The 24228-nt window shown below is 37.5% G+C and overlaps 3 protein-coding genes across 8 annotated transcripts; all 3 read right to left on the bottom strand.

Moving 5' to 3' along the window:
* Positions 1 to 1551: 1551 nt before the first annotated feature.
* Positions 1552 to 11085, bottom strand: LOC149013612 (peroxisomal membrane protein 11D). Of its 2 annotated transcripts, none has more exons than XM_089158273.1 (8): positions 10911 to 11085; positions 3320 to 3528; positions 2784 to 2858; positions 2624 to 2698; positions 2432 to 2512; positions 2211 to 2285; positions 1951 to 2124; positions 1552 to 1815 (listed from the first exon to the last, which is right to left on the bottom strand). In XM_089158273.1, the coding sequence occupies exons 2-8, from the start codon at positions 3509 to 3511 to the stop codon at positions 1780 to 1782; spliced, it is 708 nt and encodes a 235-aa protein (XP_089014399.1). In that variant the 5' UTR covers positions 3512 to 3528; positions 10911 to 11085; the 3' UTR covers positions 1552 to 1779. The 2 variants fall into 2 exon arrangements, with proteins under 2 accessions (XP_089014399.1, XP_089014400.1); XM_089158274.1 differs by lacking the exon at positions 10911 to 11085 and adding an exon at positions 10811 to 10887.
* Positions 11086 to 12915: 1830 nt separating this feature from the next.
* Positions 12916 to 16391, bottom strand: LOC149013613 (uncharacterized). 2 transcript variants are annotated; one of them, XM_089160108.1, is made up of 5 exons: positions 16295 to 16391; positions 16002 to 16162; positions 15771 to 15843; positions 15098 to 15155; positions 12916 to 14876 (listed from the first exon to the last, which is right to left on the bottom strand). In XM_089160108.1, exon 5 carries the CDS (start codon positions 14840 to 14842, stop codon positions 13157 to 13159), a length of 1686 nt encoding a protein of 561 aa, XP_089016234.1. In that variant the 5' UTR covers positions 14843 to 14876; positions 15098 to 15155; positions 15771 to 15843; positions 16002 to 16162; positions 16295 to 16391; the 3' UTR covers positions 12916 to 13156. The 2 variants fall into 2 exon arrangements, with proteins under 2 accessions (XP_089016234.1, XP_089016233.1); XM_089160107.1 differs by having other exon boundaries at positions 15098 to 15260.
* A 1412-nt stretch (positions 16392 to 17803) lies between these two features.
* On the bottom strand, positions 17804 to 22384 carry LOC149013614 (serine/arginine-rich splicing factor RS41-like). Of its 4 annotated transcripts, XM_089159483.1 has the most exons (7): positions 22306 to 22384; positions 21933 to 22218; positions 21564 to 21703; positions 20069 to 20181; positions 19694 to 19932; positions 19226 to 19495; positions 17804 to 19129 (listed from the first exon to the last, which is right to left on the bottom strand). In XM_089159483.1, exons 3-7 carry the CDS (start codon positions 21667 to 21669, stop codon positions 19042 to 19044), a joined length of 816 nt encoding a protein of 271 aa, XP_089015609.1. In that variant the 5' UTR covers positions 21670 to 21703; positions 21933 to 22218; positions 22306 to 22384; the 3' UTR covers positions 17804 to 19041. The 4 variants fall into 4 exon arrangements, with proteins under 4 accessions (XP_089015609.1, XP_089015608.1, XP_089015611.1 ...); XM_089159482.1 differs by having other exon boundaries at positions 21933 to 22372; XM_089159485.1 differs by lacking the exons at positions 21933 to 22218; positions 22306 to 22384 and adding an exon at positions 20392 to 20732 and having other exon boundaries at positions 21564 to 21651.
* Positions 22385 to 24228: the final 1844 nt, after the last annotated feature.

Here is a 24228-nt window from a genome sequence, read left to right on the forward strand (position 1 = left end):
AGAAGTCATTACACATTGATGATATAGCAACCTTTGTATGAAGCTTGATTATCTTATTATTCCAAACAACGAATATAAAAATTGTTAATATGTTTCAATGATGTTACTGTTATCTTTATATCATTATACATCTAATGATATATCTTCCATGGAAGAATGTGTCATTCCAAAATTTATGATACAATAGATAATTGTGGTGGACATGATAACAATTACATGCCACATGGAAACATAGAACGGTTCTATGTAAAAGAAACCATTTAAAACTTGTTCTTGTATAGAAACTTGATGAAAATGCAAGCGTTTTTCAGCCATTATGTGGATTGTATTAAGTTCTTTTGGTAGAACTAGATATTCACACATTTATTGTCTAAATAATTGGTTTCATATTCTTATGAAATTCAAAGATAATTTGCAGGGGATGACGAAAATAGAGGAGATCATTTTAATCTAGAGCTTGATGATGATGATTTACTTAATGAGTAAAATCGTTCAAGGCTACGAAGAACTTTTAATTTTTCCTACAAATTAAATACTTTATATAGAACCTTTAATTTTTTTTTCTTTTTAAGATTTATTTTAAAAACTCATGATTCTGATTTAAGGTATTCATTTGAATTTAATTAAATATTATTCTTTTTTGAAAGTTATAGATGATTCTGTGTTAAATTGAATATTATATTTTTGAGACTAATGTTGGAATCATATGTAAAACATAGGAAGAGATTGTTGACAAGTCATACTCAATTATTGTTTTAAGTATTTAAATCATACCCCAACATATGTTCTAATATAAACCATTGAATTAGTTACAATCCAATAGTATAATAGGACCTTTGTAAAAGAATCCAACTAATTGTACAACCTAATGTTGTTCTATAAAATCCTAGCAGGCAGCAACGGTCTAAATATTCCAAATTAAATACTCAGTATGTAATGCTTTCAGCGACCTTGTGGTTAAACCCAAAACCCTAGCGAATGTTATACTTGATCACGATTTTCGTTTTAATCAATATGTAAATAAAGTTAAAAAAGTAAAATACACAAGAATTTTGACATCTTTAGTATTTTACCAACAGTTGACGTTGGTTAACCTTGGAGAGTTACATCTACACTCGTAGATACATGTGAATACCCCCAAAATCATCATCAGCCTTTCCCCAGTTTCATAAATGTGAAACTTGTACAATGTGACTAACCACCAAAATCATAATGATCAAGATTGAGCAAAGGCCAAAAAGCTGCAGAGCTTATTAGGTATAAGAACATTTGGCGGGAAGCTTTACACAAAACAGGTGAGCTCAGCAGATGAACATACCCATATTCGATAGGGTAGCCATTGACCCAGCTCAAAACAAGATATCAACAACAATCTGATCGTGTGTGTAAAGTGTAAACTTAAGGGATGTACCTACCGCAAAGAAGGGAGAGCTTGGAAGAAGGACCTCAAGGAACCAGCGAACTTGTTTGGATGATTTCGTTCCTGTTTTGGACGAACTTAATATGTTCGTACGAGCACAAACATGACCAGTGGGAATGCAGATTTCAACGAACCAACCAACAAATGCGACAACAATATTATTAAATTAATTAAACCCTAGGTAATTGAAATGAAGGAAAATATGGACAGAGTGATGTCCGAGTGAAACTTCAGTATGTTTCTACCATTCAACAACTAGCACAAAAGTGTATGCCAACATGGATATATGTAATCCCTATCAACCTGGACTATTATTTTGATGCTGCTGATGAGTGTTGAGCCAATCCATCTTTCCCTCCTCACGATGTCTTGGACTTAGGCGCCGATGGAAGCAACTGCAACAACAGTTCGGGAGAAAGCAGCAAAATATGAATAAGATCCGTGTTTGAGTTTGGAGGTTTTAGTGTTTGGCTTGGGGGGGGGGGTCATCAGAACCCCACAAATCATAGAGGTAAAGAATGACAGAGCACCTGATAACAAGAGATGAGTGAGGTGACAAATCCAAAGCCTCCTGCAATACGAGGAGTAACTTTCTTCGGTGCCAGTTGAAGCAGCCCAATTGCAACCACGATATCCATGCTTGATTTTATCAGTGCTAGTGACCTGTCATTTGACTGCTTGAGCTTGGCGCGGTATTGTTCATTCTGCATTCACCAGCGAAAAGTGTTAGTTTATTCAAAGTCATCAGCATAAGGAATAACACGAATACGTCTTAACCAGATTCACATACCTCATACTTATCCGTGTTCTTAAGATCCTTTTCCAACTTCTTCATTGATGCAGACAGCCTTCCAAGTTCCGCAAGCTTGATAACGGACAAACAGGAAAAAAATGAAGCTGTTTATCACAGTACTAATGATGACAATGACAACCAACAACACAAAAATGCACAGTTATCCAAATCAATAAATAATAAAATAAAAATAAAAATAAAAATACAAAAGCACAGACCTCAACTAAGCTGGTGCAAACTGAGGAACCCATCCAACAGAAAAGGGAGATTCTGCCGAGAAGCTCTGCACGCTCCTTGTTCTATTTATAGTTAAAATGCAGGGAAACCATTCCAATGATTTCATCAATTCCCAATGTGCTAAAGGTAAACTCAATAGAACTGAAAGCTAACTAAGAAGAAACAATCACTACCTTGTAGATGCCTGTTCTCCCAAGCCAAACAATTTGATCCAGAAACAAGAAAGTTGATACCAATGCATTCTTGGACTAATAACAGCATCATGTAAAATGTCAAAAAGTGAGGGTTAAAGAGGATCTAATCAGTACAATGGATAAGAATAAAGCAACGAACCTTTCCAAGTAAAACAATTGGGAGAGGAGTTCCCTGGGGTGTTGGACTGATTAAACCATGCAAATCATTGACAAACTGCAAGTCCAATAGAAAACGGATCAAAGAAAATGTCTTAGACTAAAAACCCATGAAACATCAGAAGGAAATTGAATTTCAAGAGAAATTATATGAATGGTACCGAGAAAAATGTCCTCTGTTGTGCACAGCAGTAAACTTTTTATGCCAAATAAGAGGTTGAGATTAAAAGTTTGATCTTGAAGGTAAAATGTCCATACTTTAAAATGTCCAAAATAGCCTTCTAACTTCTTTGCTTTCTCAGCCACCTATTTGGTATAAATGTACACTGCTGTGCTCAGCAGAGAGCTATGCACAGCAGAGGATGTTTTCCCAATGGTACCACCACTTACACACAGAGACCAATAATTTACAATTGCATACTTGTACAAATAACAAGCTACAAACCATTCATCCACAAAAAAATGAAAACCAAAATAAGAATAATAATAATAATAACCACCAAGAGCTTCAATCCAAACCTTAAAAAGGCGGAAAACTTTACGGGCCAAACTAGTTGACTTGTCAACATTTTGAGCTGTACCAGGCTCTCCATTACTCAAAAATTTTGAACCATATTGTATTGCCCTGCATATCTTATCCCTGGCTTCAGCCTTGCTTAAATACAAGACCAGAAGAGCAAGTTCAGCTCTGGTTGCATCTAGCGTACTCATCTTCTATCTGAATGCACCTGCCCAACAAAGCCCCCAGCTGATTTCAAAACATCATCTTTAATACACAGATTTCAGATGCATAAACTATGTAGACTGTACAGTAAGGCTACAAGCCAGTTTATTTGCTGAACTGGCTTCAACCACAAAAATAAAACAAAATAAAAAATAAAAAATGAAAAAGGTGCACGTCACAGGTTATACAGTAAGATACTGCAATCTGAAGGAAAAGGACATTTTCTCCATCACACCCATAAAATTGAATTTCTTTCCCTTTTTTTAATCATGTCCCATCCATGCTTCCATGTCTTTGTTTATTTCCTGTTCCTGCTCAGGGGTTTGGATCCTCTCCTTGAAGCATATCTCCCAATGTGCCCAAGTGATGAGAGATTGCTATGTCCAAGTATTCTAATCCAAAGACACTTATTGAATTTACCATAGCCTTGGATTAAAGTATTCCATGTGGTTAAATCCTATAACTCATCAGGACTCATTGGGACACCCCCTCCAAGGAGGAGAGGAGCCAAACCCCCTGCTCAGACATATTTCACTAACCATAAAATCCTGTCACATTTTCTTCTGATGCCCCATTCACTTTCTTCCTTCTATCAGTTTCCAGACATCTCCTTCAGCATTCATTTCACATTTTTCTAAGCTCCTTAGTAACCAAAATGATGACTAAAGAGGAAGATATCAGTTTTGATTTTTGACCTTCACCCTTAAAGTCCAGCAAATATTCCATAAGCTTTATAAGTCAAGATATAATGATTTACTTGGATGGACTACAGAAATAAACATCTTTGGAGCCACTAATATGGATACTTCAAGAAGAATGGTATAATCAGATTTATCAAAATTCAATGGAAAGAAATAGGTATATTATACTGCATATGAACCCACAATTTCCTCTGTTTAAAAGATGAGAAGGCATATCGAGCACTTTCTTTTTCTTTTTTTTCTGGTAAAAGCATATCGAGCACTTGAAAGCAGAAAAATAGAAGTGGGATTGCCATCAATTAATGCTTCACAACAAAGAGAAAGTTGGAAAAGGAAAACCAATATAAAATGGTTAACAATCTCATAACGTGCAAATCAAAGAACTGAAAAGTTTGAAACAATAGTGTGGAGGAAATTCCTTCACAACGCAAAATATCTAGGTTTGTGCAGATACCAGTTTCATGGTAATATGGTATAGGGCATACTATGTTTATACTAGCATTTTAGAACCAGATTGTAAATCTGCCCACAGAATAGTCAGCAGCATATAAATGGAGTCTCAATCCATCTTTAAGACAAGCAACTCACACATCTTTCACTAGCTTAGGTTCAGTGACAGCAGTGCCAACGCTGGATGCTTTGACAATTCAATTTTATCCAGAAAGTTATATAATCAAAGATTTATTTCAACTTGCATAATTCTTCCAGGATCAGTTCTCAGGATCACAAAGCGGACATTAAGGATCATGCTGTCAATTGGGAAATATGATCAGAGTCAATTTATCCATATAGCAGACCCCATTAATTTTTTATAAAGGCTTGTTTTTTTTTTGTTGTTGTGATAAGAGTTAATTCATCAAAATCCTAATAGACAAATATACCGAGTACACAAGAACAGAGTAATAACCCAGTTGTTGACAATGTACATTTAGGAAATAGAAGTTCCATTTCCTTCAAAACCTTTCTCCCTTCTAGACAGAAGATTTTTATCAAACAGTAGATGAGTCTATATGAGGAATTTTTTCAGCTTCCAAAGAAATAAAATATGAAAATTAAGAGGTGAGTTAAAAATCATCAGAAGCTCAACCGGAACAAGCCCTGTCCCTGCTACATGGAATGAAATCTCGCCGAGCTCTTGCTTGAGATCTCGATTTTTTGAGATCATGAGACTCTAGAATTACCCAAACTCAACCAAGATCTTGGTCCACCCAGCCACTTAAAACCACTCCAAAGCCCTTTTTTTGTCCCATTTTTTTGCAGACTGACACTCGATCTTCACTCGCATAAAGGTCTAGCACATCTACATCAAGAAATAAAGATCAAACAAGGCCATTTGAAGGAGTTCTTCAACCAAGGCCACAACAGCTATTCATGGGCCCAAGCCCAAATTGCAAAGGAAATCCTGAGGCCCAGAATGATATAAGGTAGTCAGTATCAAAATGTGACGCAAGAGCCACACCCAACGCTTTTGTTATGAACATTTGATTTATATTGAACTTATGATGGTTGCATTATTGTAATATTGAGAGTAAAAAATGTAATGTTGTATTGTACTCATATGGATGGAATTCTACTGCTATTTAAGATTTTTAAGTTATTTGATACACTTGCATTTTCATTTATATGTCTTAAAGCTTCTATAGTTCATGTTTTACAACCTTCCATGTTCACTCCTACAGCATTTCATTTCAAACTTAGGGTCGAGTCACACTCATACTTAAGGTCATTTTCTCACAAATCTAAGACCACTAGTGTGTTCAGAAGGCCTAAATTAGACTTACAACCAAGTTTAAGCCCAAGCTAGGCCCTAAAACTCCCTTGAGATGGGCCCTCGAGTTCTATCGAGTTGGCCCATCAAAAAATGCAAGATCTCACTCGAGATCTCACCAACTCGAGCAAGATCTTGCTTTTTTTAGGGGGCGAGATGGGTGTTCAAAGTGAGATTTCATGCAATGCCCTACTAAATTGGGTTCACTAGACGCATGATGTTGTGAACCTCCAAATAAGGCATAACACAGATAGAAAGAAAAAATAAAAAAAAAAAAAAAAAAAAAAACTAAATTCTAACAAACATTGAACCCAAAAAAAAAATTTAAAAATAAAATCCTAAAAGACATATAAACCGAGTATACAAGGTCAAGAATTATAAGTCTATCACTAAAGTTTTTGACAATATCCATCATTTAGGAAATAAACATCCTTTCCCTTTAAACACTCTCCCCTTCTAGATAATTTAAAAAAAAAAAAATTAATATCAAACAATAGATGAGTCTGAGGATTTATTTTTTTTCAGCTTCAAATAAATAAAATATGAAGATGAAAAGAGTTGTGAAAATCATTAGAAACTCAACTCAAACAAGCCCTATCACAGCTAAATAGGGTTGGCGAAAGCCAGAGTGTTGTGAACTTCAAAATAAGGCATAATACAAATAGAATAAAAAATAAATACCTTTTGATACCCAAAATATGAAGATGAATAGAGTTGTGAAAATCATTAGAAACTCAACTCAAACAAGCCCTATCACAGCTAAATTGGGTTGGCGAAAACCAGAGTGTTGTGAACTTCTAAATAAGGCATAATACAAACAGAATAAGAAATAAATACCTTTTGATACCCAACCTGGAAGAACAAAATTCAGAACTAAATTAGGTGGTTAAATAAGTTTTTGCCAGAATCTTTTTTTTTTTTTTTCCTTCAAAACCTGCCAACTTTTAAAGAATTTATATTATGTTCTTTACTTCTGATGTTCAATTTTTTCTATGAATTTTCACAAGATGAATTGAGAAACTATGTCCACTGTGAACAAGCATGTATCAGTTTTTCTTTCTCTTCCACCCTTCCCTTCTATTGATCTCAACTTCAAGCAGAAATTCTTCAGAAGTCCATTTAGTCTATTCAGCAACAATACCATATCTAAAGTTCCCAATTAAATGGGGTTGGATACATGAATCCTTACCCTCCAATCAATCAGCTCTATTCGAGTTTAAAAGTAATTTTAACTCCACAGGTGACTCTTTTAGGTCCTTCAATATAAATAAATTACTTGGCCATGCTGGAATACCTACAAGCCTCCATTGAACATGTCCATGCAACCTCAAGTGAACTTCTCATAATCAATCATGTACCTCAGCTACTCAAATATCAGCTCCAATTTAACCATTCTTACTTTATCCTTAGTTTTGCCATAAATCTGTCTCACCATTTTATTTCAGCTGCATTGAGTTTATGTGTATGAAGCTTCTTAACTGCCCAACACCATAACCAATCATATAACTACCAAACCTTCTGGTTAGGGGGAAAAATATACTTGGCTAATGTGGTGCCCTTACGATACATTATAACCAGTCATGCGACAAACCATCAAACCTTATAATTATAACAATTTTTTTTTTTAAATAAAAAATGAGTTCTTTACAGGTGGCCCACTTAAGCCTAAAAGTGGGAAAAATTACTGGTTCTCCAATTCTAAACAATTCCAAAATTACCGGTTACCCATTGTTAGACATTTTGTTAACTAATTCAAAATTTGAATTTGAAATGACCCTAATGCCCTTAAGGGGGTGTTATGACCATATTACCCTACCTACCCAACCCTTAGGTGGGCAAAGGGAGAATCTTCTTCCTACACCTTGCCAGAAACTGCCCGCCACCTCCCTGTGCAGAGACCACCGCCACCACCTCCCCCCCCCCCCACCCCCAAAAAAAAAACGAAAATCACAATGATGCTCTTTGCCTACAATACGGAGAAGATAAAAGCCAGATTTGAAATTGAGTTATGAATCTCCAATTATCATTGGAACCCCAACACTTCTGAAACTAAGAAAGTTGATTATAGGGGGGGGGGGGGGATCAAACATATATGACATAAAAATGGAATCTCAACCCTTATATCAACCAAACCTAATCTAATCGTTATAGAAGAACAGAAATATAAGACGAGGGTTATCCATTTGTGAAACTGAAACACCAAATGAAATTTCCAATCTTATTAAACAGGGAAGGAGCTTGAATGATAGATAAGAATGAAGATTACCTTGCAGCTTCAATTACAGAGGGCCGGCTGAGCTCCAATAACTGCCTGCGACTTTGAATAGAGACAACTAGAGAGCTAGAGCGAGAAATAGACCAGGAGTGCTTGAGAAGTATGTGATTCCTGGTGGGACTTCAGGGTATTATCAGAAGACGGGTTTACATTTGACGTCGGATCTTTTGTGATGTTTGGATTCAGTGATAAGGTGAACTTTTTATTCCCCCATTTTCTAGTTAAAATCCTTGGATTCAGTGATAAGGAGAACCAATTTATCACCTTTGATTGGTTTTGTTTTAGGGTTTTGAACCAGCAGTGATGGGTTATTTCCGGCAGGGGGGAAACTGGGGGCAGTGGTTGCTGGCAGAGGCAGGTGGTGGGCAGTTTTCAGCAAGGTGTAGGAAGAAGATAGATCCACCTAAGGGTTGGCTAGGGAGGGTAATTTGGTCATAACAACCCCTTAAGGGCATTAGAGTCATTTCAAATTCAAATTTTGAAATTTGAATTGCTTAACAGAATGTCTAACGGTGGGTAACTAGTAATTTTGGAATTTGGGAACCAATAATTTTTCCCACTTCAGAGGGGGGGGACCTAGAGTTTCACCCCCACTTAAGTGGGTCACCTGTAGAAAACTCAAAAATAATCTATTTGCTCCTACAATGCCAACTTTTGAAGGTAACATAAATGCTCCAATTCTTATCAAGGTACATGTTTATAGCTAACATATCATAAGCAAAAACTTTTGGGGTAGGCTTGCGTAAGAATATTGCCCCTTGTACTTGCTTATGCGGAAGCCTTTTGCATCAGGTTCACCATCATAAGCATAGAGACCAACCACCACTAAAAGTAGTCATTGCATTCTGTTAGCCACTTATAGGATATATAAAAAGAACATTAATCTCAACAACCATCTTCTATAACGACCTTTTCAAAATCTAGAACTGAAGTCTCTTCCCCCCCCCCCCCTAGGTTACTCTTACAAAACAATATCCACCACATTTCTAAACGTCAACAATTTCTCCCATTATGTACATCTATGTCTCCTTGGCTTAAATCTTGCACTAATCCATGAATGTGTTCCCAATATTGTATCTTAGCACTTGCATTCTATCCTACTTGAGGTGCGAAGTGCTAATTAATATTGGCAACCTCTTCTTTTTACACAAGCTTGATGGGTAATTCTACGACAAAATCTTATAACATCCACCATATCATTCTTTAAATATTTATCCATGCCAATTACGTGTAGGCGTTGCTAAACTAGAAGCCTTACACACTGGATACAACCTTTTATGACTTTTCTTCCGAATGCAAATGTATAAAGTCATCCAAGTCTTTAGCTTTTTTCACCCCTTTATCTAATCTCCATATACAACGTTGGGTTGATTCTTCCTCCCTTTATCAAATTTTAGACTCTAGTCCTTTAAAGCTAGTATTCACTACATATGGTCAAAGCATAGCATATTGCTTTTTAGTGTTACTACACCTGGGTCAAAGCATAGCATATTGCTTCTTGGCAACACCCTAGCACAAAGTTAAAAATATAAGGTTCTAGAATTTTTTTTTTGGGCCAATAACCCAGACCACCCAGGCTTGGGACTGGCAGGAAAACAGTGGCTGTCAAAAATCTCTACGTTTTTTGCATAATATCCTCAAACATTTTCCCCTTCCTATTTTTCTTGGTGGCCTACCAACCAAGGCTAAGGTTTGGAGGAGGTATACATCGGAGGAACCTCAGCACATGGAGAATTATATTCAGTAGCTCTTCCAAATGAGATGAAGTTACAGATAGATGGTGAACACACCTCATCCACAAGAAAACTCAAAGAACACTTCGGTTACTAACAGGCAGAAATAATTTGGTAGCTTGATGACCTCTAAGGCTCTAACTTACCCAGATGCACTAAGAGAGGCAGACGTGGCAGTTCCCGTCTGCTAAAAAGGAAAAAGCACGATGTCCATCTTGAAATTCTGGTCCTGAAATAAGACACTGCGACCCATGCGCCTCCAAAAATTGTCGTGAATTACATGAATCTAATGGTCTAACATTCAAAACCAAAAATTAATAGAACCCAGTACATTAGATATACCGTTCTTCTATCTTCCGAACTACAGCATGAAGACAGAGAACACGCCAGCTCAGCCCCAAACCCAAATTACAACCCTAAAGAAGCAAACTAAGTAGAACTTAGTTTTTATATAAAGAGCTACTAATTGCAACAAACAAATAAAACCCTATAAAGTTGAAATAGAATAGATCTTTTTTTTGGTAGATAAAATACAATAGATCAAAACAACTAAAATGCGAAAAAATTGTACCCTAAACAGCATAAGTAGAACAGTGAATATCTAAAACGCAACCGGCGACAAAACCCAAATGAATATTTAAAACCCAACCGACGACAAAACCCAAAAACAATCGGCCGGAAATACGAATTCAATTAAAATTCAGCTCATCTCCCAATTCCAATAAGAACCCAACTGAATTTCAGGTCAGCCCCTATTACAACACCTGCTATAGAAAAGAAATGAAAGTAAAGGGAGCTCAAACAGATACCTGTAGCAGACACGAAGAGCGTTTTTTGATAATCGTATGCTATAAACTAAGACAAAAACTAACAGCTTAAGAAGATGAAGTTAGATTTCACCGAACTTACGTTCCTCTTGAGGTGGGCGGAGAGATGGAGGCGTCTCGGATTGCGTGCGGAGCTCGATATCCACACCTATTTTTCTTGGATCCAATTTATTTTAGAAGCAGAGACGCAGCTTCGCCGATCACGGCTCCCTTGTTGTTCTGTTTATATCTGTATCGAGGGTTGCGCATGATAAACTGATTAGAGCTTGTAAGGTCAAGATCGTTCCCTAAATACAGACAAATTAGTGAATTACCCTATATATATATTTATTTTAAAATAAAATATATTAATATCAAATTACTTGAGAAATGTATGTATTTTTTTTTTTCCAACCATGATTCATGAACGTATTGGCATCATTCATTTTTGTATTTTGCTAGTAGGCATAAACAGACAGATTTTGCTTAGGTCTTGCGCATTAAGTCAAACACCATATATCGAAATTTCAATCTCGACCATTGAAATTCAACGGTCAATATTCAATTTCGACCGAAATTTCGGATCTATCTGTCTGAAATCTTGGCTTAACGGTCATGCACATTTAACATAAACAATTTTGTAAATTGACACATTAAAATATATATACTCTTTTTTGAGAAAAATAATATATATTCTTAACCAATTATAAAATAAAAAATAAAAACTTTTGTAGCTATCCTGGGAGAAAGATCCCATGCTTCCCGCCAAACAAATAGCCATCTCAGAAGGGTTTTTATTTTATATGAATTTTATTTTCATAAAAGTATTTTCAATATAAATGTATGCAATTTTTTTACTCTTCCACCTAATCATCAAACTCAAAATGAAAACCGTTTCAAAGCAGAGAGTGAAATTGTATTATTACGTATGGTATAACTAATGTAAAGTTCCAATTTAGAAAAAAGGATTAGCATTGTTTTTCCAGTAAAACAAAAAAATTGTTTGAAGTGACTGATTACAACAGTTTACCTTTTCTTTTTTTCGAAGTAAACAGAGATATTAGAACATATCACAACTCAAAACTACACAAATCTCTTGGTGGTAATATCATCCACCCTGTTCCATCGTTATATGTTGTCTGTCTTGCCAAATTGTTCATCTATTATAGAAGTTCTCCTTGCGAAAATGTTTGGATATCCTTGTCTTTTCACTGTTGTGCTAAGGGTAGTAGATCCGAGGCTAAATCTATTGGCCAGACTTTCTGTGGCATTAGGATGTATAAACCCTCTTTCCACTTTACTCCAAATTACATCAACATGACTAAGTATTTGTGCAGCATGTTGTAGTGTATGCAAGAGTCTCCTTGCAACTGCTTGGATTGTATTTGTCCCTTGTATAAAGGCTAAGCTGTATGTCCATCTATTGTTCCTGTTCATTATCCCCCAATAACAGCCTACTCATACCTCAAAACTGGCATTCACACCCACTGCTTTCTCTTCTATTGTTGTTAACTTAAATGAACATTTTGATTTCTATTCTGAAATTCTACAACCCAATGCTTACCTAGAGCTGGGTTTGGGCCCAGAGTCCCAACCTAAGTAAGATAATATTGTTAGGGATGATCCATGGGAAACCCTTGCATGTTCTTTCCTTGTTTCATCCAAAGTGAATGCACTTAAAATTTCTTCCTCTTCAGATAAGCCGGTATTTTCATGTTTCAACATTCCTAATCTCAGTAACATAACTCACTGAAACCAGAAGCAGATTAGCACAGCAATGTCTCAGATTCATCTTAAGATGGTATTACATGAGTATAACAAGCAGCTTTATCCCAGCTAAATTGAGCTCGGCAACATAGATCCTTGTTTTCCAATGAGCTGAAGATGGGTTTTAGGAGAATCAAAATTTCTCTTTCAGTAATCTGACACAATGGAATCAAAAGCAATTGGAAAAGCAGTTTCTTTCTCACCAACTATCCTTTTTTGTGTCCAACAAGTATGTTTCCTGTTCTACAACGGTGCTACTAATGGAGCCAAGAAACGTGTTCTTTTGTCATTTCTAACCACCAAGGAAATCAAAGGACACATCTTCAGCACATACTGGTATGAGTCATTAAAGTTCTGAAAGCATCAATTATCATATGTTATCAGAAACAACGGGCGAGAAGTAGCAATCAAACTGACAGAGTGGAAAACTCAACTATAATCATGAATTAGCAACCCCCCTGAAGGAAAGAAAAAAAACCAAAGAAAGCTTTGTTTCATACAGAAAATGAAACATTGAAGTTACAGACAATTGTGGGAGATCAAGGTACTTCATTACACCAAGGACACCTAGTGTTAGCTCTACTACTTGCTGCTGAACAATCTTTTAAACTTTCCTCTTTCAAGCCGCTCAAGCAGCTTCTTGGATCCTGGTATGTCCATCTCAGACAGCTTCTTGAGATATCCAATAGCTCCATGTGCAATCATTAATTTCTTGCATTTTTTGCTTGAAGAAAGGGAGATAAGACAGGAAACAGCATACTTCTTAGCTGTGTTCTCAGGAATTGGATCAAGTAACTGAACCAAATTTGGAACACTCTTCTCATCCTTTTTGACTTCTCTGCAGTTGTGCACAACAGTCACTAAGCTTGATATTGCTTGTACAGCAACCTCTCTTGCACTGTTTGTTTTAGCCTCAAGCAGTTTGATAAGCATAGGGATACACCCAGCTTCACCAACTAATCTCTTCATTTCTGTTGAGCTGCAAACCTTGCATATGGCAGATGCAGCTGCTTGCTGTGCACCAATGGATCCAACTTTAAGCACATGAATCAGTCGAGGAAGAAGACCAAGTGACAGAAGAGCTTCCGTGGACACTAAACCCACCAGATTCCGCAATGCACCCACTGCAGATTCTTGGGGTAGTGGACCATCAAGATAAATCAACAATCTCTCAACTCCACCTTCCATGATAACAGACCTTCTAAGACTGTCATTGCTCACAGTGAGATTCTGCAAGCATTCAGCAGCATACTCTTTAGCACCCAATAATACCCCACAAGCAAGGAGATTGATCATGACCTTGACAATACCCTCTTCAGCAAGAATTTGTCTCACCTCAGGCACAGCTGACAAATTCTTCAGGGCTCCGGCAGCAGCAGACTGTGTAACTGACTCCCCTGTACGACAAATCTCAATTAAAGGACTAACTCCCCCATGCCCAACAATTGACCGAGCTATTTCTGCAGACATTGACAATCTCTGGAGTGAAATAGCGGCTTTTTCTTTTCCAACAGCACTTCCAGATTCAACCAACTTGATCAAAGGAGGAAGTACACCTTCAGAAACAAGCAGATTTTCACACCTCCCTGACTCTGCAAGTGAACAGATGACTGCGACTGTTTTCTCTCGAATTCTAGGATAAGTTGCCATGGTCAATTGGACCAAAGCTGAGATATTGCTCCGGGTCAGCACAGCCAACACAGCCTTCTCATCTTCCTTCATGACTTCAACAAGGCTGTCCAGCACCTGATGTTTTGCCTCGAAGTGCCCAATTTGAAGCCGGGCAAGCAATTCTCGTATATTCGGATATGTTGAAGCCTCTGGCTCTGCAGATGAACGGGAAACAGCCAAAGGTAAGGTGGCCTCACCAAGCACTCCAGTCTTGATCAGCAGCCCACAATCCCGTAAATTTAAATCCAACTTGCCAGATAAGGCATCAAGATCACTCTGCATCCGAAGCTTTCCCCCAGATTTTTCTTCCACACACAACTCTGCCAATTCAATTGCTTCACCCAGTGTCTTGCACGCACCCTGTAATTGCTCTTTGCAAAGGGCATTCTTTGAGAAACAAGGATGACTTGACAAGTTTGATAAACGAGAAGGAATCTGCTCTAATTTGGAAATTATCATCTTCCATCGACCAGGAAACCCTTTAGTTTCCCTTGCTTTTTGAAGAGCTAAAGGCACAAGGTCTTGCGCACGCGATAGCCACTCTACAGCTGGGCAGGTATCTGCCAGAACCTCTCTCCCTTCCTCTTCCACCATCATCTCTATCTGGCTAGCACCCTATGGATCACAGTACCTGAAAGAACACAGAATTCAGAAAAACCAAAGCTTGGAATGAAGATCCAGACAACTAAAAGGCATGAAGTTGATACAGTAAACAAAAAGATGGTGGATTGGTTTTATATTGCATTGATAAGGAGTAGGTGCAAGCCGCAGGAGTAATAAATTAAAGATTAGGAAGAAATCACAGATATCCCTTTTGCTGAAAACAAAATCCGACCAACAAAATCATTGTACCTGATGGAGACGCACGAGTCTTTTCGATGTTGTAGAGAGTGAAGGTTCAATGAAATTACTGAAAAGAGCAACAGGACGAATCAAGTAAACGTAAAGGTTGGCCACTGGGCCGCTAAAAGTAAAATATTCGCACTTTGAAGGTATCGTATTACCAAAGCACCCACTGCAAGCAAGAAAATCCAGAAGTCATTGTCATGGTTATCCCTTACAGAACCAGAAACTGAAGCACAATATGGTCATGTCACGGATCCCACGAGGCCGAATCTAATAACTTTACCCAGAACACTAGTTCATGTAATCGTTCAGCTCCCCAGAACCTCCACTCTGCAAGTCCATATTTCTGAGAGGACTAAGCGTTCCAAATGATTTTCAGAAATGTGTTTTGGGAAACCATGAAACCCATTTCCAATAGTACCTTTTGAATGCCTTATGGAAACGCATGATTGGGTTGGCATAGGATAACACAAACCTTTCCCGCGTTCTAGTTGAGTCCCCATGAACATAAACAAAGACTTCAAGTTTGGATGTGCGTAAAATTAAAACAAAGACTTGGCTTTGAAGATAAGGAATTAATTTTTCCCCTTGACAACTACGAAGTCTGGAGTGTACTAAAATTTTACCAACCCAAAAGAAGAAAATAATTAAGGGGCCATAGTTTTCAGAAAGAAAATACCTGGATTGAATGGCTTTTCTTCCTGAACATCCAAAGAGAATGAGACCTCCACGTCTCTACCCTTGTTCTACGGCTGTAAGACGACACAAAGTGAGCTGAGAACGTAATGCCAAAGGAGAAATTTTGTGGAATAGAACATTATAAGTACATAAAGAAAAAGAAAAAGCTCTGAAATGTCTGAAACTCGAATCATGGGAAAAGAAAGTCTAGTAGGTAGCTTCAAAGATCAACCTCTAGGGACCCAAGAAGCGTTTTTTTCTTTCAGAAGCAACCCAAAGCTTGATTTATCTCCTTCGATCATAAAACAGAGGGCTTGCCTTCTACTCGTTAGTAACAGAACACCAAACATAACTCTACCAGAAATATGAAGAAGACATCAAACGGTCGCATCCCTAGTTCAAAAACAGAGGAGGTAAGATTAAAGAAAACAACAATAGAAGAATCTGAAGGAGGAGAGGAAGAAAATTAAACAAAATAGTTTAAAATAAGAAGGAAATGATCGCATTTTGAAAAACCTTCCTCACCTTCTCGGCTCCCCCGTGTGGGAAAGCACTGTCTGTCGAATGATTCTCTCTGTCATCTGTTATTTTTAGTCTCACACAGAGAAAGACACAGAGAAAAGAAAACTCCCAATGAGAGAGAGACTTCCAATACAGAAATGCCTTAACTGTTGAGCTCTAAAATATCTAACGGCTGTGAGACGACGCCGTAGAAGATCCGACTGTTCCGACAACATTAAAATTTAAAAATCCAGATTTTTCAAAAAATTTACGTTACCGAGTTATAGACATATAATTTATTCGAAAGAAATGCCGCGTGGGATTTGGGAACAGGTGTACGACTTTTCCCATTTCCGAACAAAGAGGAAGTTACGTTTTAACGGTCGATTTTGGTGACACGTATATATGTACAGATATGACGGCATGGGAAATTCTTAGGACTATGTAAAAGCACTTATGACTACACTAATCTACGAGAATGCCACTGGCCCACTGGATTTTCGAATTTGCCAACTGCCGAGTTTTTCCGGGCGTAAAGGTTTGATTTGATTTGATTTAATAGGTTAGCGTGCTTAAAAGCGGAACAATTAAATTATTAGGGAATCGATTATATTCCATTTCCATCACATTACAATAAGAACATCATCATTGTCTTAGTGAGGGTTCTCATTAAGCATTGCTTATGGTTGATGACGAATCTTCGGCCTAAGTTGTTTTTTTTTTTGTAACAAAGGCGCTTTTATATATAGGGAAATTGGGGTTGGGATAATTACATATGCCGCCGGAAAGGATTGAACCCACAATCTCTCCACTGAGAGGTGAGTTCTCAACCACTGCACTATCCTTCCATTGGCTTCGGCCTAAGTTGTTGGCTTCGGCCTAAGTTGTTTCAATCATGCACGGGCAAGTAAAATTTTGGACCGTCCGATCGAAAATTTCTGTCGAGATTTCATTCGATCTAAATTTCAATCTCAACCATTGAATCTGAATAGTTGAGATTTCAATCTCGATTCGACGGACTGAGATATATCGCATGACGGCAGGACTGCTTCCTCTACAGTTATTTTACGGTGCTAGCCCTACAGGCTTCACTGTTGTGTCTCAATGATCTCAACAGTTGGTGCACTTCCACTCTGTGGTCCCCCTATGAGTGGGTGACTGTAGACCAACCACGAGGGAACATCAAATTTTGATTTTGAAAAAAGAATCGGACAAAACTGTCCAACTCAACTTATCCATTTCATAATCAATAAACAGATATTATCAACATCCATACAAAAAAAAAATCGAATCATATCCTAAATAAGGGAAAATGATTTGACCATCACTTCCCATGGAAATTGACCATCCAACCCCTCTCTCAACCCTCTTCACCCATTGAGCAAGGTATCTGCTTCTCGATTATGACGAGGAATCATTGATCAAAGTGTAGTTTTTGAGTGTTTTAGTAGTTAACTGGGCCAAAACCCAAAAGGCAAAGGTCGTGAGCTGTTTGGACCCCTTCATTTGCTTCTACAGAGTTCAGTTTATTGTTAGTCACACACATGGGTCTTTGTTTATCTGGTTCTATAATCTATAATATCTTTTTCTGCGTGATCATTTCTGTGGTGCTTTGGATGAGATTGTGTCATGTGTGTGGAACTGGGATTACCTTTCTCTTGCTCTATCAGCAGGATCAGTCCTGGGTCGAGTCTTCGATGTGTGGGGACCCTCTGCAACTTAAATCACTTTATTGACAAGCATGCATGCATGTAGCAAGTTTCGTATTATGTCTCCACCTCATGAACATGAACTGGATAAAGTTCAATTTCCACTTAAATTTGATCCTTTTCTCCTACACATACAACAGGCCGCAGGGGATACCCGAGATCAAGTTCGTACAGACAAATAATCAAACACATGATCGGCACACAGAATTTCTACAAAATCTCAACCTCCGCAGTCATCTAAGAGGACCTCCCATGATTTGATAGGCATTATGGAAATTGTCGTCAACATTATATGCGCCCCAAACCAAAGGTGTGTTTTAGGCTTTTAGCACTCCGTGGGCAGCAGCGAGAGATACACTGGGATGGCCACTTGCTGAGGAGGTGATCGGACTCATATGGAGAGAATAGAAAGTCAACGGATCTTGAGCTGTTTCTTCCCAGTCTTTTTCTACTTTAACCAAATGGGTTCCACATCCCCATCAAACAGCTTCAAGACGTGGAAATGTAACTCTAAACGCCACCCAGCCCTTTTTCTCTTTCTGATGAAATGCTTTACCAGTTTTTGGGAGCTTTATTGGAGATCGGTTGTTATTGATTCTTTAATTTATATGTGCCTCTGATCCACTCTTATCACCCACCATATCAACACTGGAGGTGTACGTAGATGGTTTAATTGGCCTCTACCAGCTGATCAAGTATCAGTAACATATGGATATCCAACACCAATACCAAAAACAAACCCCAAACTCTAATAATAAATCATACCAGTACCAGCACAGCCGTTTCAATTGGAGTCAAGCTTAAACCATCTTCCAAGACCTATCTTCTGACATTACATGTTTGTATAAATAGCATGGCATATTGTATAGCGGGATTTCTAAGATGATAGCAAAAAAAACCCATCAAAGCTAATCAGATCAAGGAAACTCTACAAGCCATGGATCTGCACTACATAATCCCCAAATCCAGCAATCTAGAAGCATCTCTCACAATTTTAAGATCCGCAAATGAGAAGTGCTGATGCAAAATACAGGTGAGCATTTCTCAAGTTCTGCGGTGGCCTCATGATCGAGATCTTTCACGTGCTGGAGGAGATCTTTCATGCGCCAGGGGAGATCTTTCATGTTCTGCGGGTGAATGGGGTGAGCGGCTGCATTGTCAATGCAAATAAGCATCTATCAATTTTTTTATCATGGGTCAACAAACAAGGATGTAAACAAAGGAGAAATGAAATGTAAGACTTCACCTGCGATATCTATTGTAGGCAGGGCTTTCAGCTCTACCATAATCAGGACTTGCCCTTGGTTCAGGTTTAGAATATGAGCTGGGTCCATGGCCATAATCAGGACTACCTCTCTCTCTTTGGTAAGGGCTTGGTGATCGACCATGATCACGCCTATCACGACTTCTTCTCTCAGGTGACCGGTCACGGACTCTCTCAGGGCTGTACCCACCTCTCCTGTCATCATCATCACGAACAGCATATTCCACGGAAATAACTCGATCCCTCAGCTTGCTGCACAATTAATTTTATAAATCATTGTAACTAGTAACCAAAGGACCAACGTATAACCAACAATATAGTTTTCTATAAACTAGGTTAAGAGCAAGATGAGTGAGACATTGCCATAGAATACACAACTGCTACACACAACCAGACAGTTTGCTATGGAAAAATGAATGACCAAATAAAGACATACAAAGAACGTAATACCTCATGTTTGTTGCATCCAGTGCTTTGGTTGCATCTTCTTGTGATTCATACTGAACAAAAGCAAAATTCCTTCTGATCCTTATATTCAGTACTTTTCCATATGGATCAAAGTGCTTCTCCAAGTCTCTTGTCCTAGTGCGAACCGGATCAAAGTTTATAACAAACAAAGTCTTAGTGGGTTTCAGATTAGCTGTGGTCGATCGTCTTGAACTCCCAGGTCTCCTTATACCACGTTCTTGCTGCAGTTAGAAATTGATAGACTAAGATGAGATACATTATCAAACAAAATCAAGAGAAAAATACAATTTAACCTATCACAATGTTAGACCAATCATATAATACGTTAATCTTTAACCAAAATAATTACAGCATTACCTTTGTCCACTCAACTCGAAGCCGGCGCCCCTGCCTACCAAATTCTGACCGGTCAAGTGATCGTATTGCATCCTCAGCATCCCGCTCATCGTCCATATAGACAAAAGCAAATCCTAATGACCGCAACACAAAAAAATAAGAAAAAATGGCTAAGTATTCTTTAGAACAAACATGGTCTACTAAGTTCAGAATCCCCATGGTATATTTTAATATGAGATTGTATTACCACCAACTAAACCATAAACTCTACCAATAAATAAACACAACACCTGGCCATCTCTGCCAAAGCTGGAAACTAAGTGACCAGAAAATCAGTAACAGACCTTTAATATGAACTAATTGATGTCAATGAACAACAAGCCAAAAGTGGGTGTCTCATGGTAGGTCAACGAACATAGAATGCCTTCTCCATCTATTCTGCTGCCTCTGGCCACATGATCCACAAGGGTTCTACCTTGAGACATGTCTGAAAATGAAGTCTGGGCGAAGGTCATGAGGAATGAAAGGCAATGGTCTCTTGGGAAAATGTGGTATGGTGGTGCCATGGCAGATCAGATCAGCTCTTCTGAAAAACACAAGAAGATGAAGCTCGGGCACGGCAGGAAAGAAAATGTCACAATAGCCCATCCATCAGCCAAGAAAACATTGGATTTTCATAACATTCCTGCGCCAAAGAAATTTTTAAGTATGGGGCTTACACTGCAAAAAACAGACTTGCTTTTCTTAAACAAATCCTTAACCCCACTGAAGACCCAAGCAATGAAGGATATCCCCCTCCATGTCATGTTGTCTTGAAACTCTGGACACTGCTGCAGTCAAAAAAGTGAAGAACCAATGCAGAAACATGCTTAGATTCTAGCACCTTGAAGGAAGAGAACTTGTCCCTGCTGAATCGAGTTGATGCCAGAGGATATCGCCAAAATGAATACATGGAATCTACCACCATAGATGACTCCTCTTCAATTGCAGATGCGATGCGTTTAAAATTGAGAATTTCGATTGTCATATGTAGGTTCACAGAAGCGTTGCCCTAAATGGGCATTACCAGACCCCCTTTTTTTTTGACATTACAATACAATTCAGTAAATGTGAAAACAGAACAAATGATACCAGATACCCTGAAATTATCATCTTTAATTTCTCAAAATTAGTGAATATGTGGAATTCTATGGTGTGATAATAGAAAACAGAACCATCCTGGCATAATACTGACAGATACAGTTAAACTTGATCCTAAGAGAAAACCTTGAATACACACACAATAACTCTCTGCTCCAGGTGTTTACATACAAACAGAATGGTTTCATAGACCAATTCAAAACATAAGAAAAAGTGCGGACGGATGACAATCTGAACCCGTTAATAGAAACCAAGTAATATGCAATATGCACTGATGTTAATATATGTTAGAAGTTAGTAGAGTAAACAAAAATCATAGGATCTCAGTTAACATACATAAATTAGCCCAAAAAAAATAATGGGGAAGGCAACGAACCAGACTTCATATCCACCCTATCAACCTTCCCAAATCTGCCAAAAAGTCGCTCCAGATCAGACTGGCGAGCATCATACTCAAAGTTCCCACAGAAGATGGGCTTCATTTTCCCAGGAAAGATGTCCGAATTTCTTATTCACCTGCAATACAACAAAAGGGGGCAAAAAATTGCGCCCCCGTTCCACAAATGAACAAAACCTTCAGAGAAACAAAACGTTACCAACACCAGAAACTATGTCCAGGAAAATAATGAAACAATGAACAAAAAAGAAAAGCAGATCTACCATTCACCGGAAGAAAAACGTTAAGAAATCGCAAAAATATGGTACCCAAAATCAAGATCTAACGATTGAGACATGGATATCTTACCTTAGATACCTCAGATCCAAATTCCAGAACCCCAAAACCCTAGTTGCAGGCAGAAGGAATCCGAAGTTTAGTAAGTCAGAAAACAGGATTTCACTGCTCACAGACTCGTGAAATCTTAAAATATCGCCAAACCATAAATGATCTATGAGCGTGGGGCCTGACAATTAACAACCAGTAACTGTTTAACGTCTCATGAGATCTGTTCCCGTGCGGAACATGTCCGGAAACTGTATATCTGAATTTGACGGTCATTTTCTTTTGAATGAGAAATCAAGATATAAACGTTCTGTCATTAAAAAAAATTTCGTGAGTTTAGTTGTCTTGTTCTAAAAGGCATCAAATTCCTCAATATTTCGAGACAAATAGAACCTACACGAGTTGATCACCAGATTTTTCTTGGATTATGGCAAACCTGGGCATGCCAACACAAATCCAACAAGAAATTAGGCCAACAACATCAAATCATTAGTTATTAAATTGACTAGTTGACAGAGTAAGTGATTCCTATTTTTGTTTGCCGGAATCTACTATTAAAGAATATGCTTTAACTAATAAAAGAATCGGATTTGTTGATTCAAAATCGGTTGGAAGTCATTCTTTTCTAAGTAAAGAAATCCCCCAGGCCTTAGCTTATCTAAAAGTAGGTGGATTTCTTTTCATATCCAAAGTCTCTTCAAAGAGAAGAGTCCACGTTGGCATTATCTTGTAATGCGACAGGAAGAAGGAATCATGTGTATAGTTTTAACTTTGAAAAACGTAAAGTCAGGGGTATTTTAGGTTTTTTTTCGTATCAATTATCATTTTTAATTGAATTTTTTATTATTTTAAATTATTTAACATTTATTATTATTTATTATTTAAAATAATAAAAAAGCCTCCAAAATCCATAATAGGATTATGGTGAGAATTTCATTTTCTTCATTTACGTAAAAGTTTACTCAAAATTTTATAATTAAAACGAGGGTAAAATAGTCAACACACATTCTTTAATAAAAAAAACCATATTTTTGTTCTCTTTCTTCTTTTCTCACTTGTTCATTATCATTTTATAACAAATTTTTATTTTGACATACCAAAATTATTTTACATCCCATAATTTATTTTTGACAAAGTTCACCAAATTATTTTTCATTCTTGACCAATAATAACTATAATAGAAAATGAAAATTGATACCAAAAACGCCTTAGTCATTTTGACGTGTTACAGATTTTTCGTGCCTAACATATGAGACTTTTTGCAAAGTTTTCCATCATGGGGCTTTACGAGTTTTAATGTAGAATGGAGGGGATGCAAGCCCAAAAAATTAATTCAAATCATTCACTTCCCCTAAAAAAAGCTTCAGTCTTACACGTTATATACATAGGATTATTCTGCAAATTTTCAGACCATCAGATCCGATATTTTGATCAAGATTTTGATCTCAATCGTTAATTTCTCAATAGACAAGATATAAATCTTGATTAATTGAAATTCGATGGTGGTCCCAAAGGTAGGCTGTAAAGCTTGAATTCAATACTAGAATAAAATGTTGGGAATTCTGGATTCTAAGGGCCTGTTTGGTTACATGAATCCAGAGATTTCAAATCTCTAGATTCATGAATCTGAGAATTATACCCGTTTGGTTGTAAAATTTTCTAAATTCATGAAATCTAGAGATTCACCTTTCACTAAAACGTGAATCGGTTTATGGGTAGGGTGAAATCCAGAGATTTCAAAAAAGCTATACATTTGCACATTCACAAAAATCATGTCGATCAAATAGTTTTTTAGGATGAATCCACAAATTTCATTCCACAACCAAACATCAAATTTTATAAATTATAACTCCATAGATTTGAAATCTATAAATTTGAAATCTCTAGATATTTGAAATCTCCAGACTCATGTAACCAAACAGGCCCTAAATCTATTAAGCTTGGATCAGACAATGGGAAAAGTAACAAAGTGTTGGCATAATAGATTCTCTTTGGCCTTTGTGTTTTTTAGAATCTTTTACGTGAGGTCCTTCAAAGGAAACAGAGTGCACTCCCTCCAAAATTAAAATTTTAGAAAGACCCCTCCATTGTTAACACCATTAGTGACATGTTAATTTGAAACTTGATTTTACATTTTTATCCTCGATAAAACTGTTTTGAAGAAGACCTGTATGAAACGACCAGTGTACCCTAACATTATTCCTTTACTTTCACTCTTCTTCCTCTGTTCCTTTCTCTACCTCCTTCTCCGGCAACAGTGGCCATGCACCTCCAATCGCCATGAGATCCACCAGCAAGGATAGCACAACTTTCTTAATTC

Source organism: Hakea prostrata, chromosome 6 (genome assembly GCF_041222555.1).
Source record: "Hakea prostrata isolate BN-2017 chromosome 6, UWA_Hpros_2, whole genome shotgun sequence".
In the NCBI taxonomy this organism is placed as follows: domain Eukaryota; kingdom Viridiplantae; phylum Streptophyta; class Magnoliopsida; order Proteales; family Proteaceae; genus Hakea; species Hakea prostrata.

What these genes read in the sequence shown, in the direction of transcription:
- LOC149013613 (XM_089160108.1), bottom strand. Translation starts at nt 14,842, where the DNA reads ATGATGGTGGAAGAGGAAGGGAGAGAGGTTCTGGCAGATACCTGCCCA.
- LOC149013614 (XM_089159483.1), bottom strand. Translation starts at nt 21,669, where the DNA reads ATGAAGCCCATCTTCTGTGGGAACTTTGAGTATGATGCTCGCCAGTCT. An exon ending in TAGGGTGGATATGAAGTCTG is followed by an intron (nt 20,182 to 21,563) that starts GTTCGTTGCCTT and finishes TGCGGTCATTAG; the next exon opens with GATTTGCTTTTGTCTATATG. An exon ending in GCCTACAATAGATATCGCAG is followed by an intron (nt 19,130 to 19,225) that starts GTGAAGTCTTAC and finishes TTGACAATGCAG; the next exon opens with CCGCTCACCCCATTCACCCG.
- LOC149013612 (XM_089158273.1), bottom strand. Translation starts at nt 3,511, where the DNA reads ATGAGTACGCTAGATGCAACCAGAGCTGAACTTGCTCTTCTGGTCTTG. An exon ending in GGAGAACAGGCATCTACAAG is followed by an intron (nt 2,513 to 2,623) that starts GTAGTGATTGTT and finishes AACTATAAATAG; the next exon opens with AACAAGGAGCGTGCAGAGCT. An exon ending in TTTGCACCAGCTTAGTTGAG is followed by an intron (nt 2,286 to 2,431) that starts GTCTGTGCTTTT and finishes TCCGTTATCAAG; the next exon opens with CTTGCGGAACTTGGAAGGCT.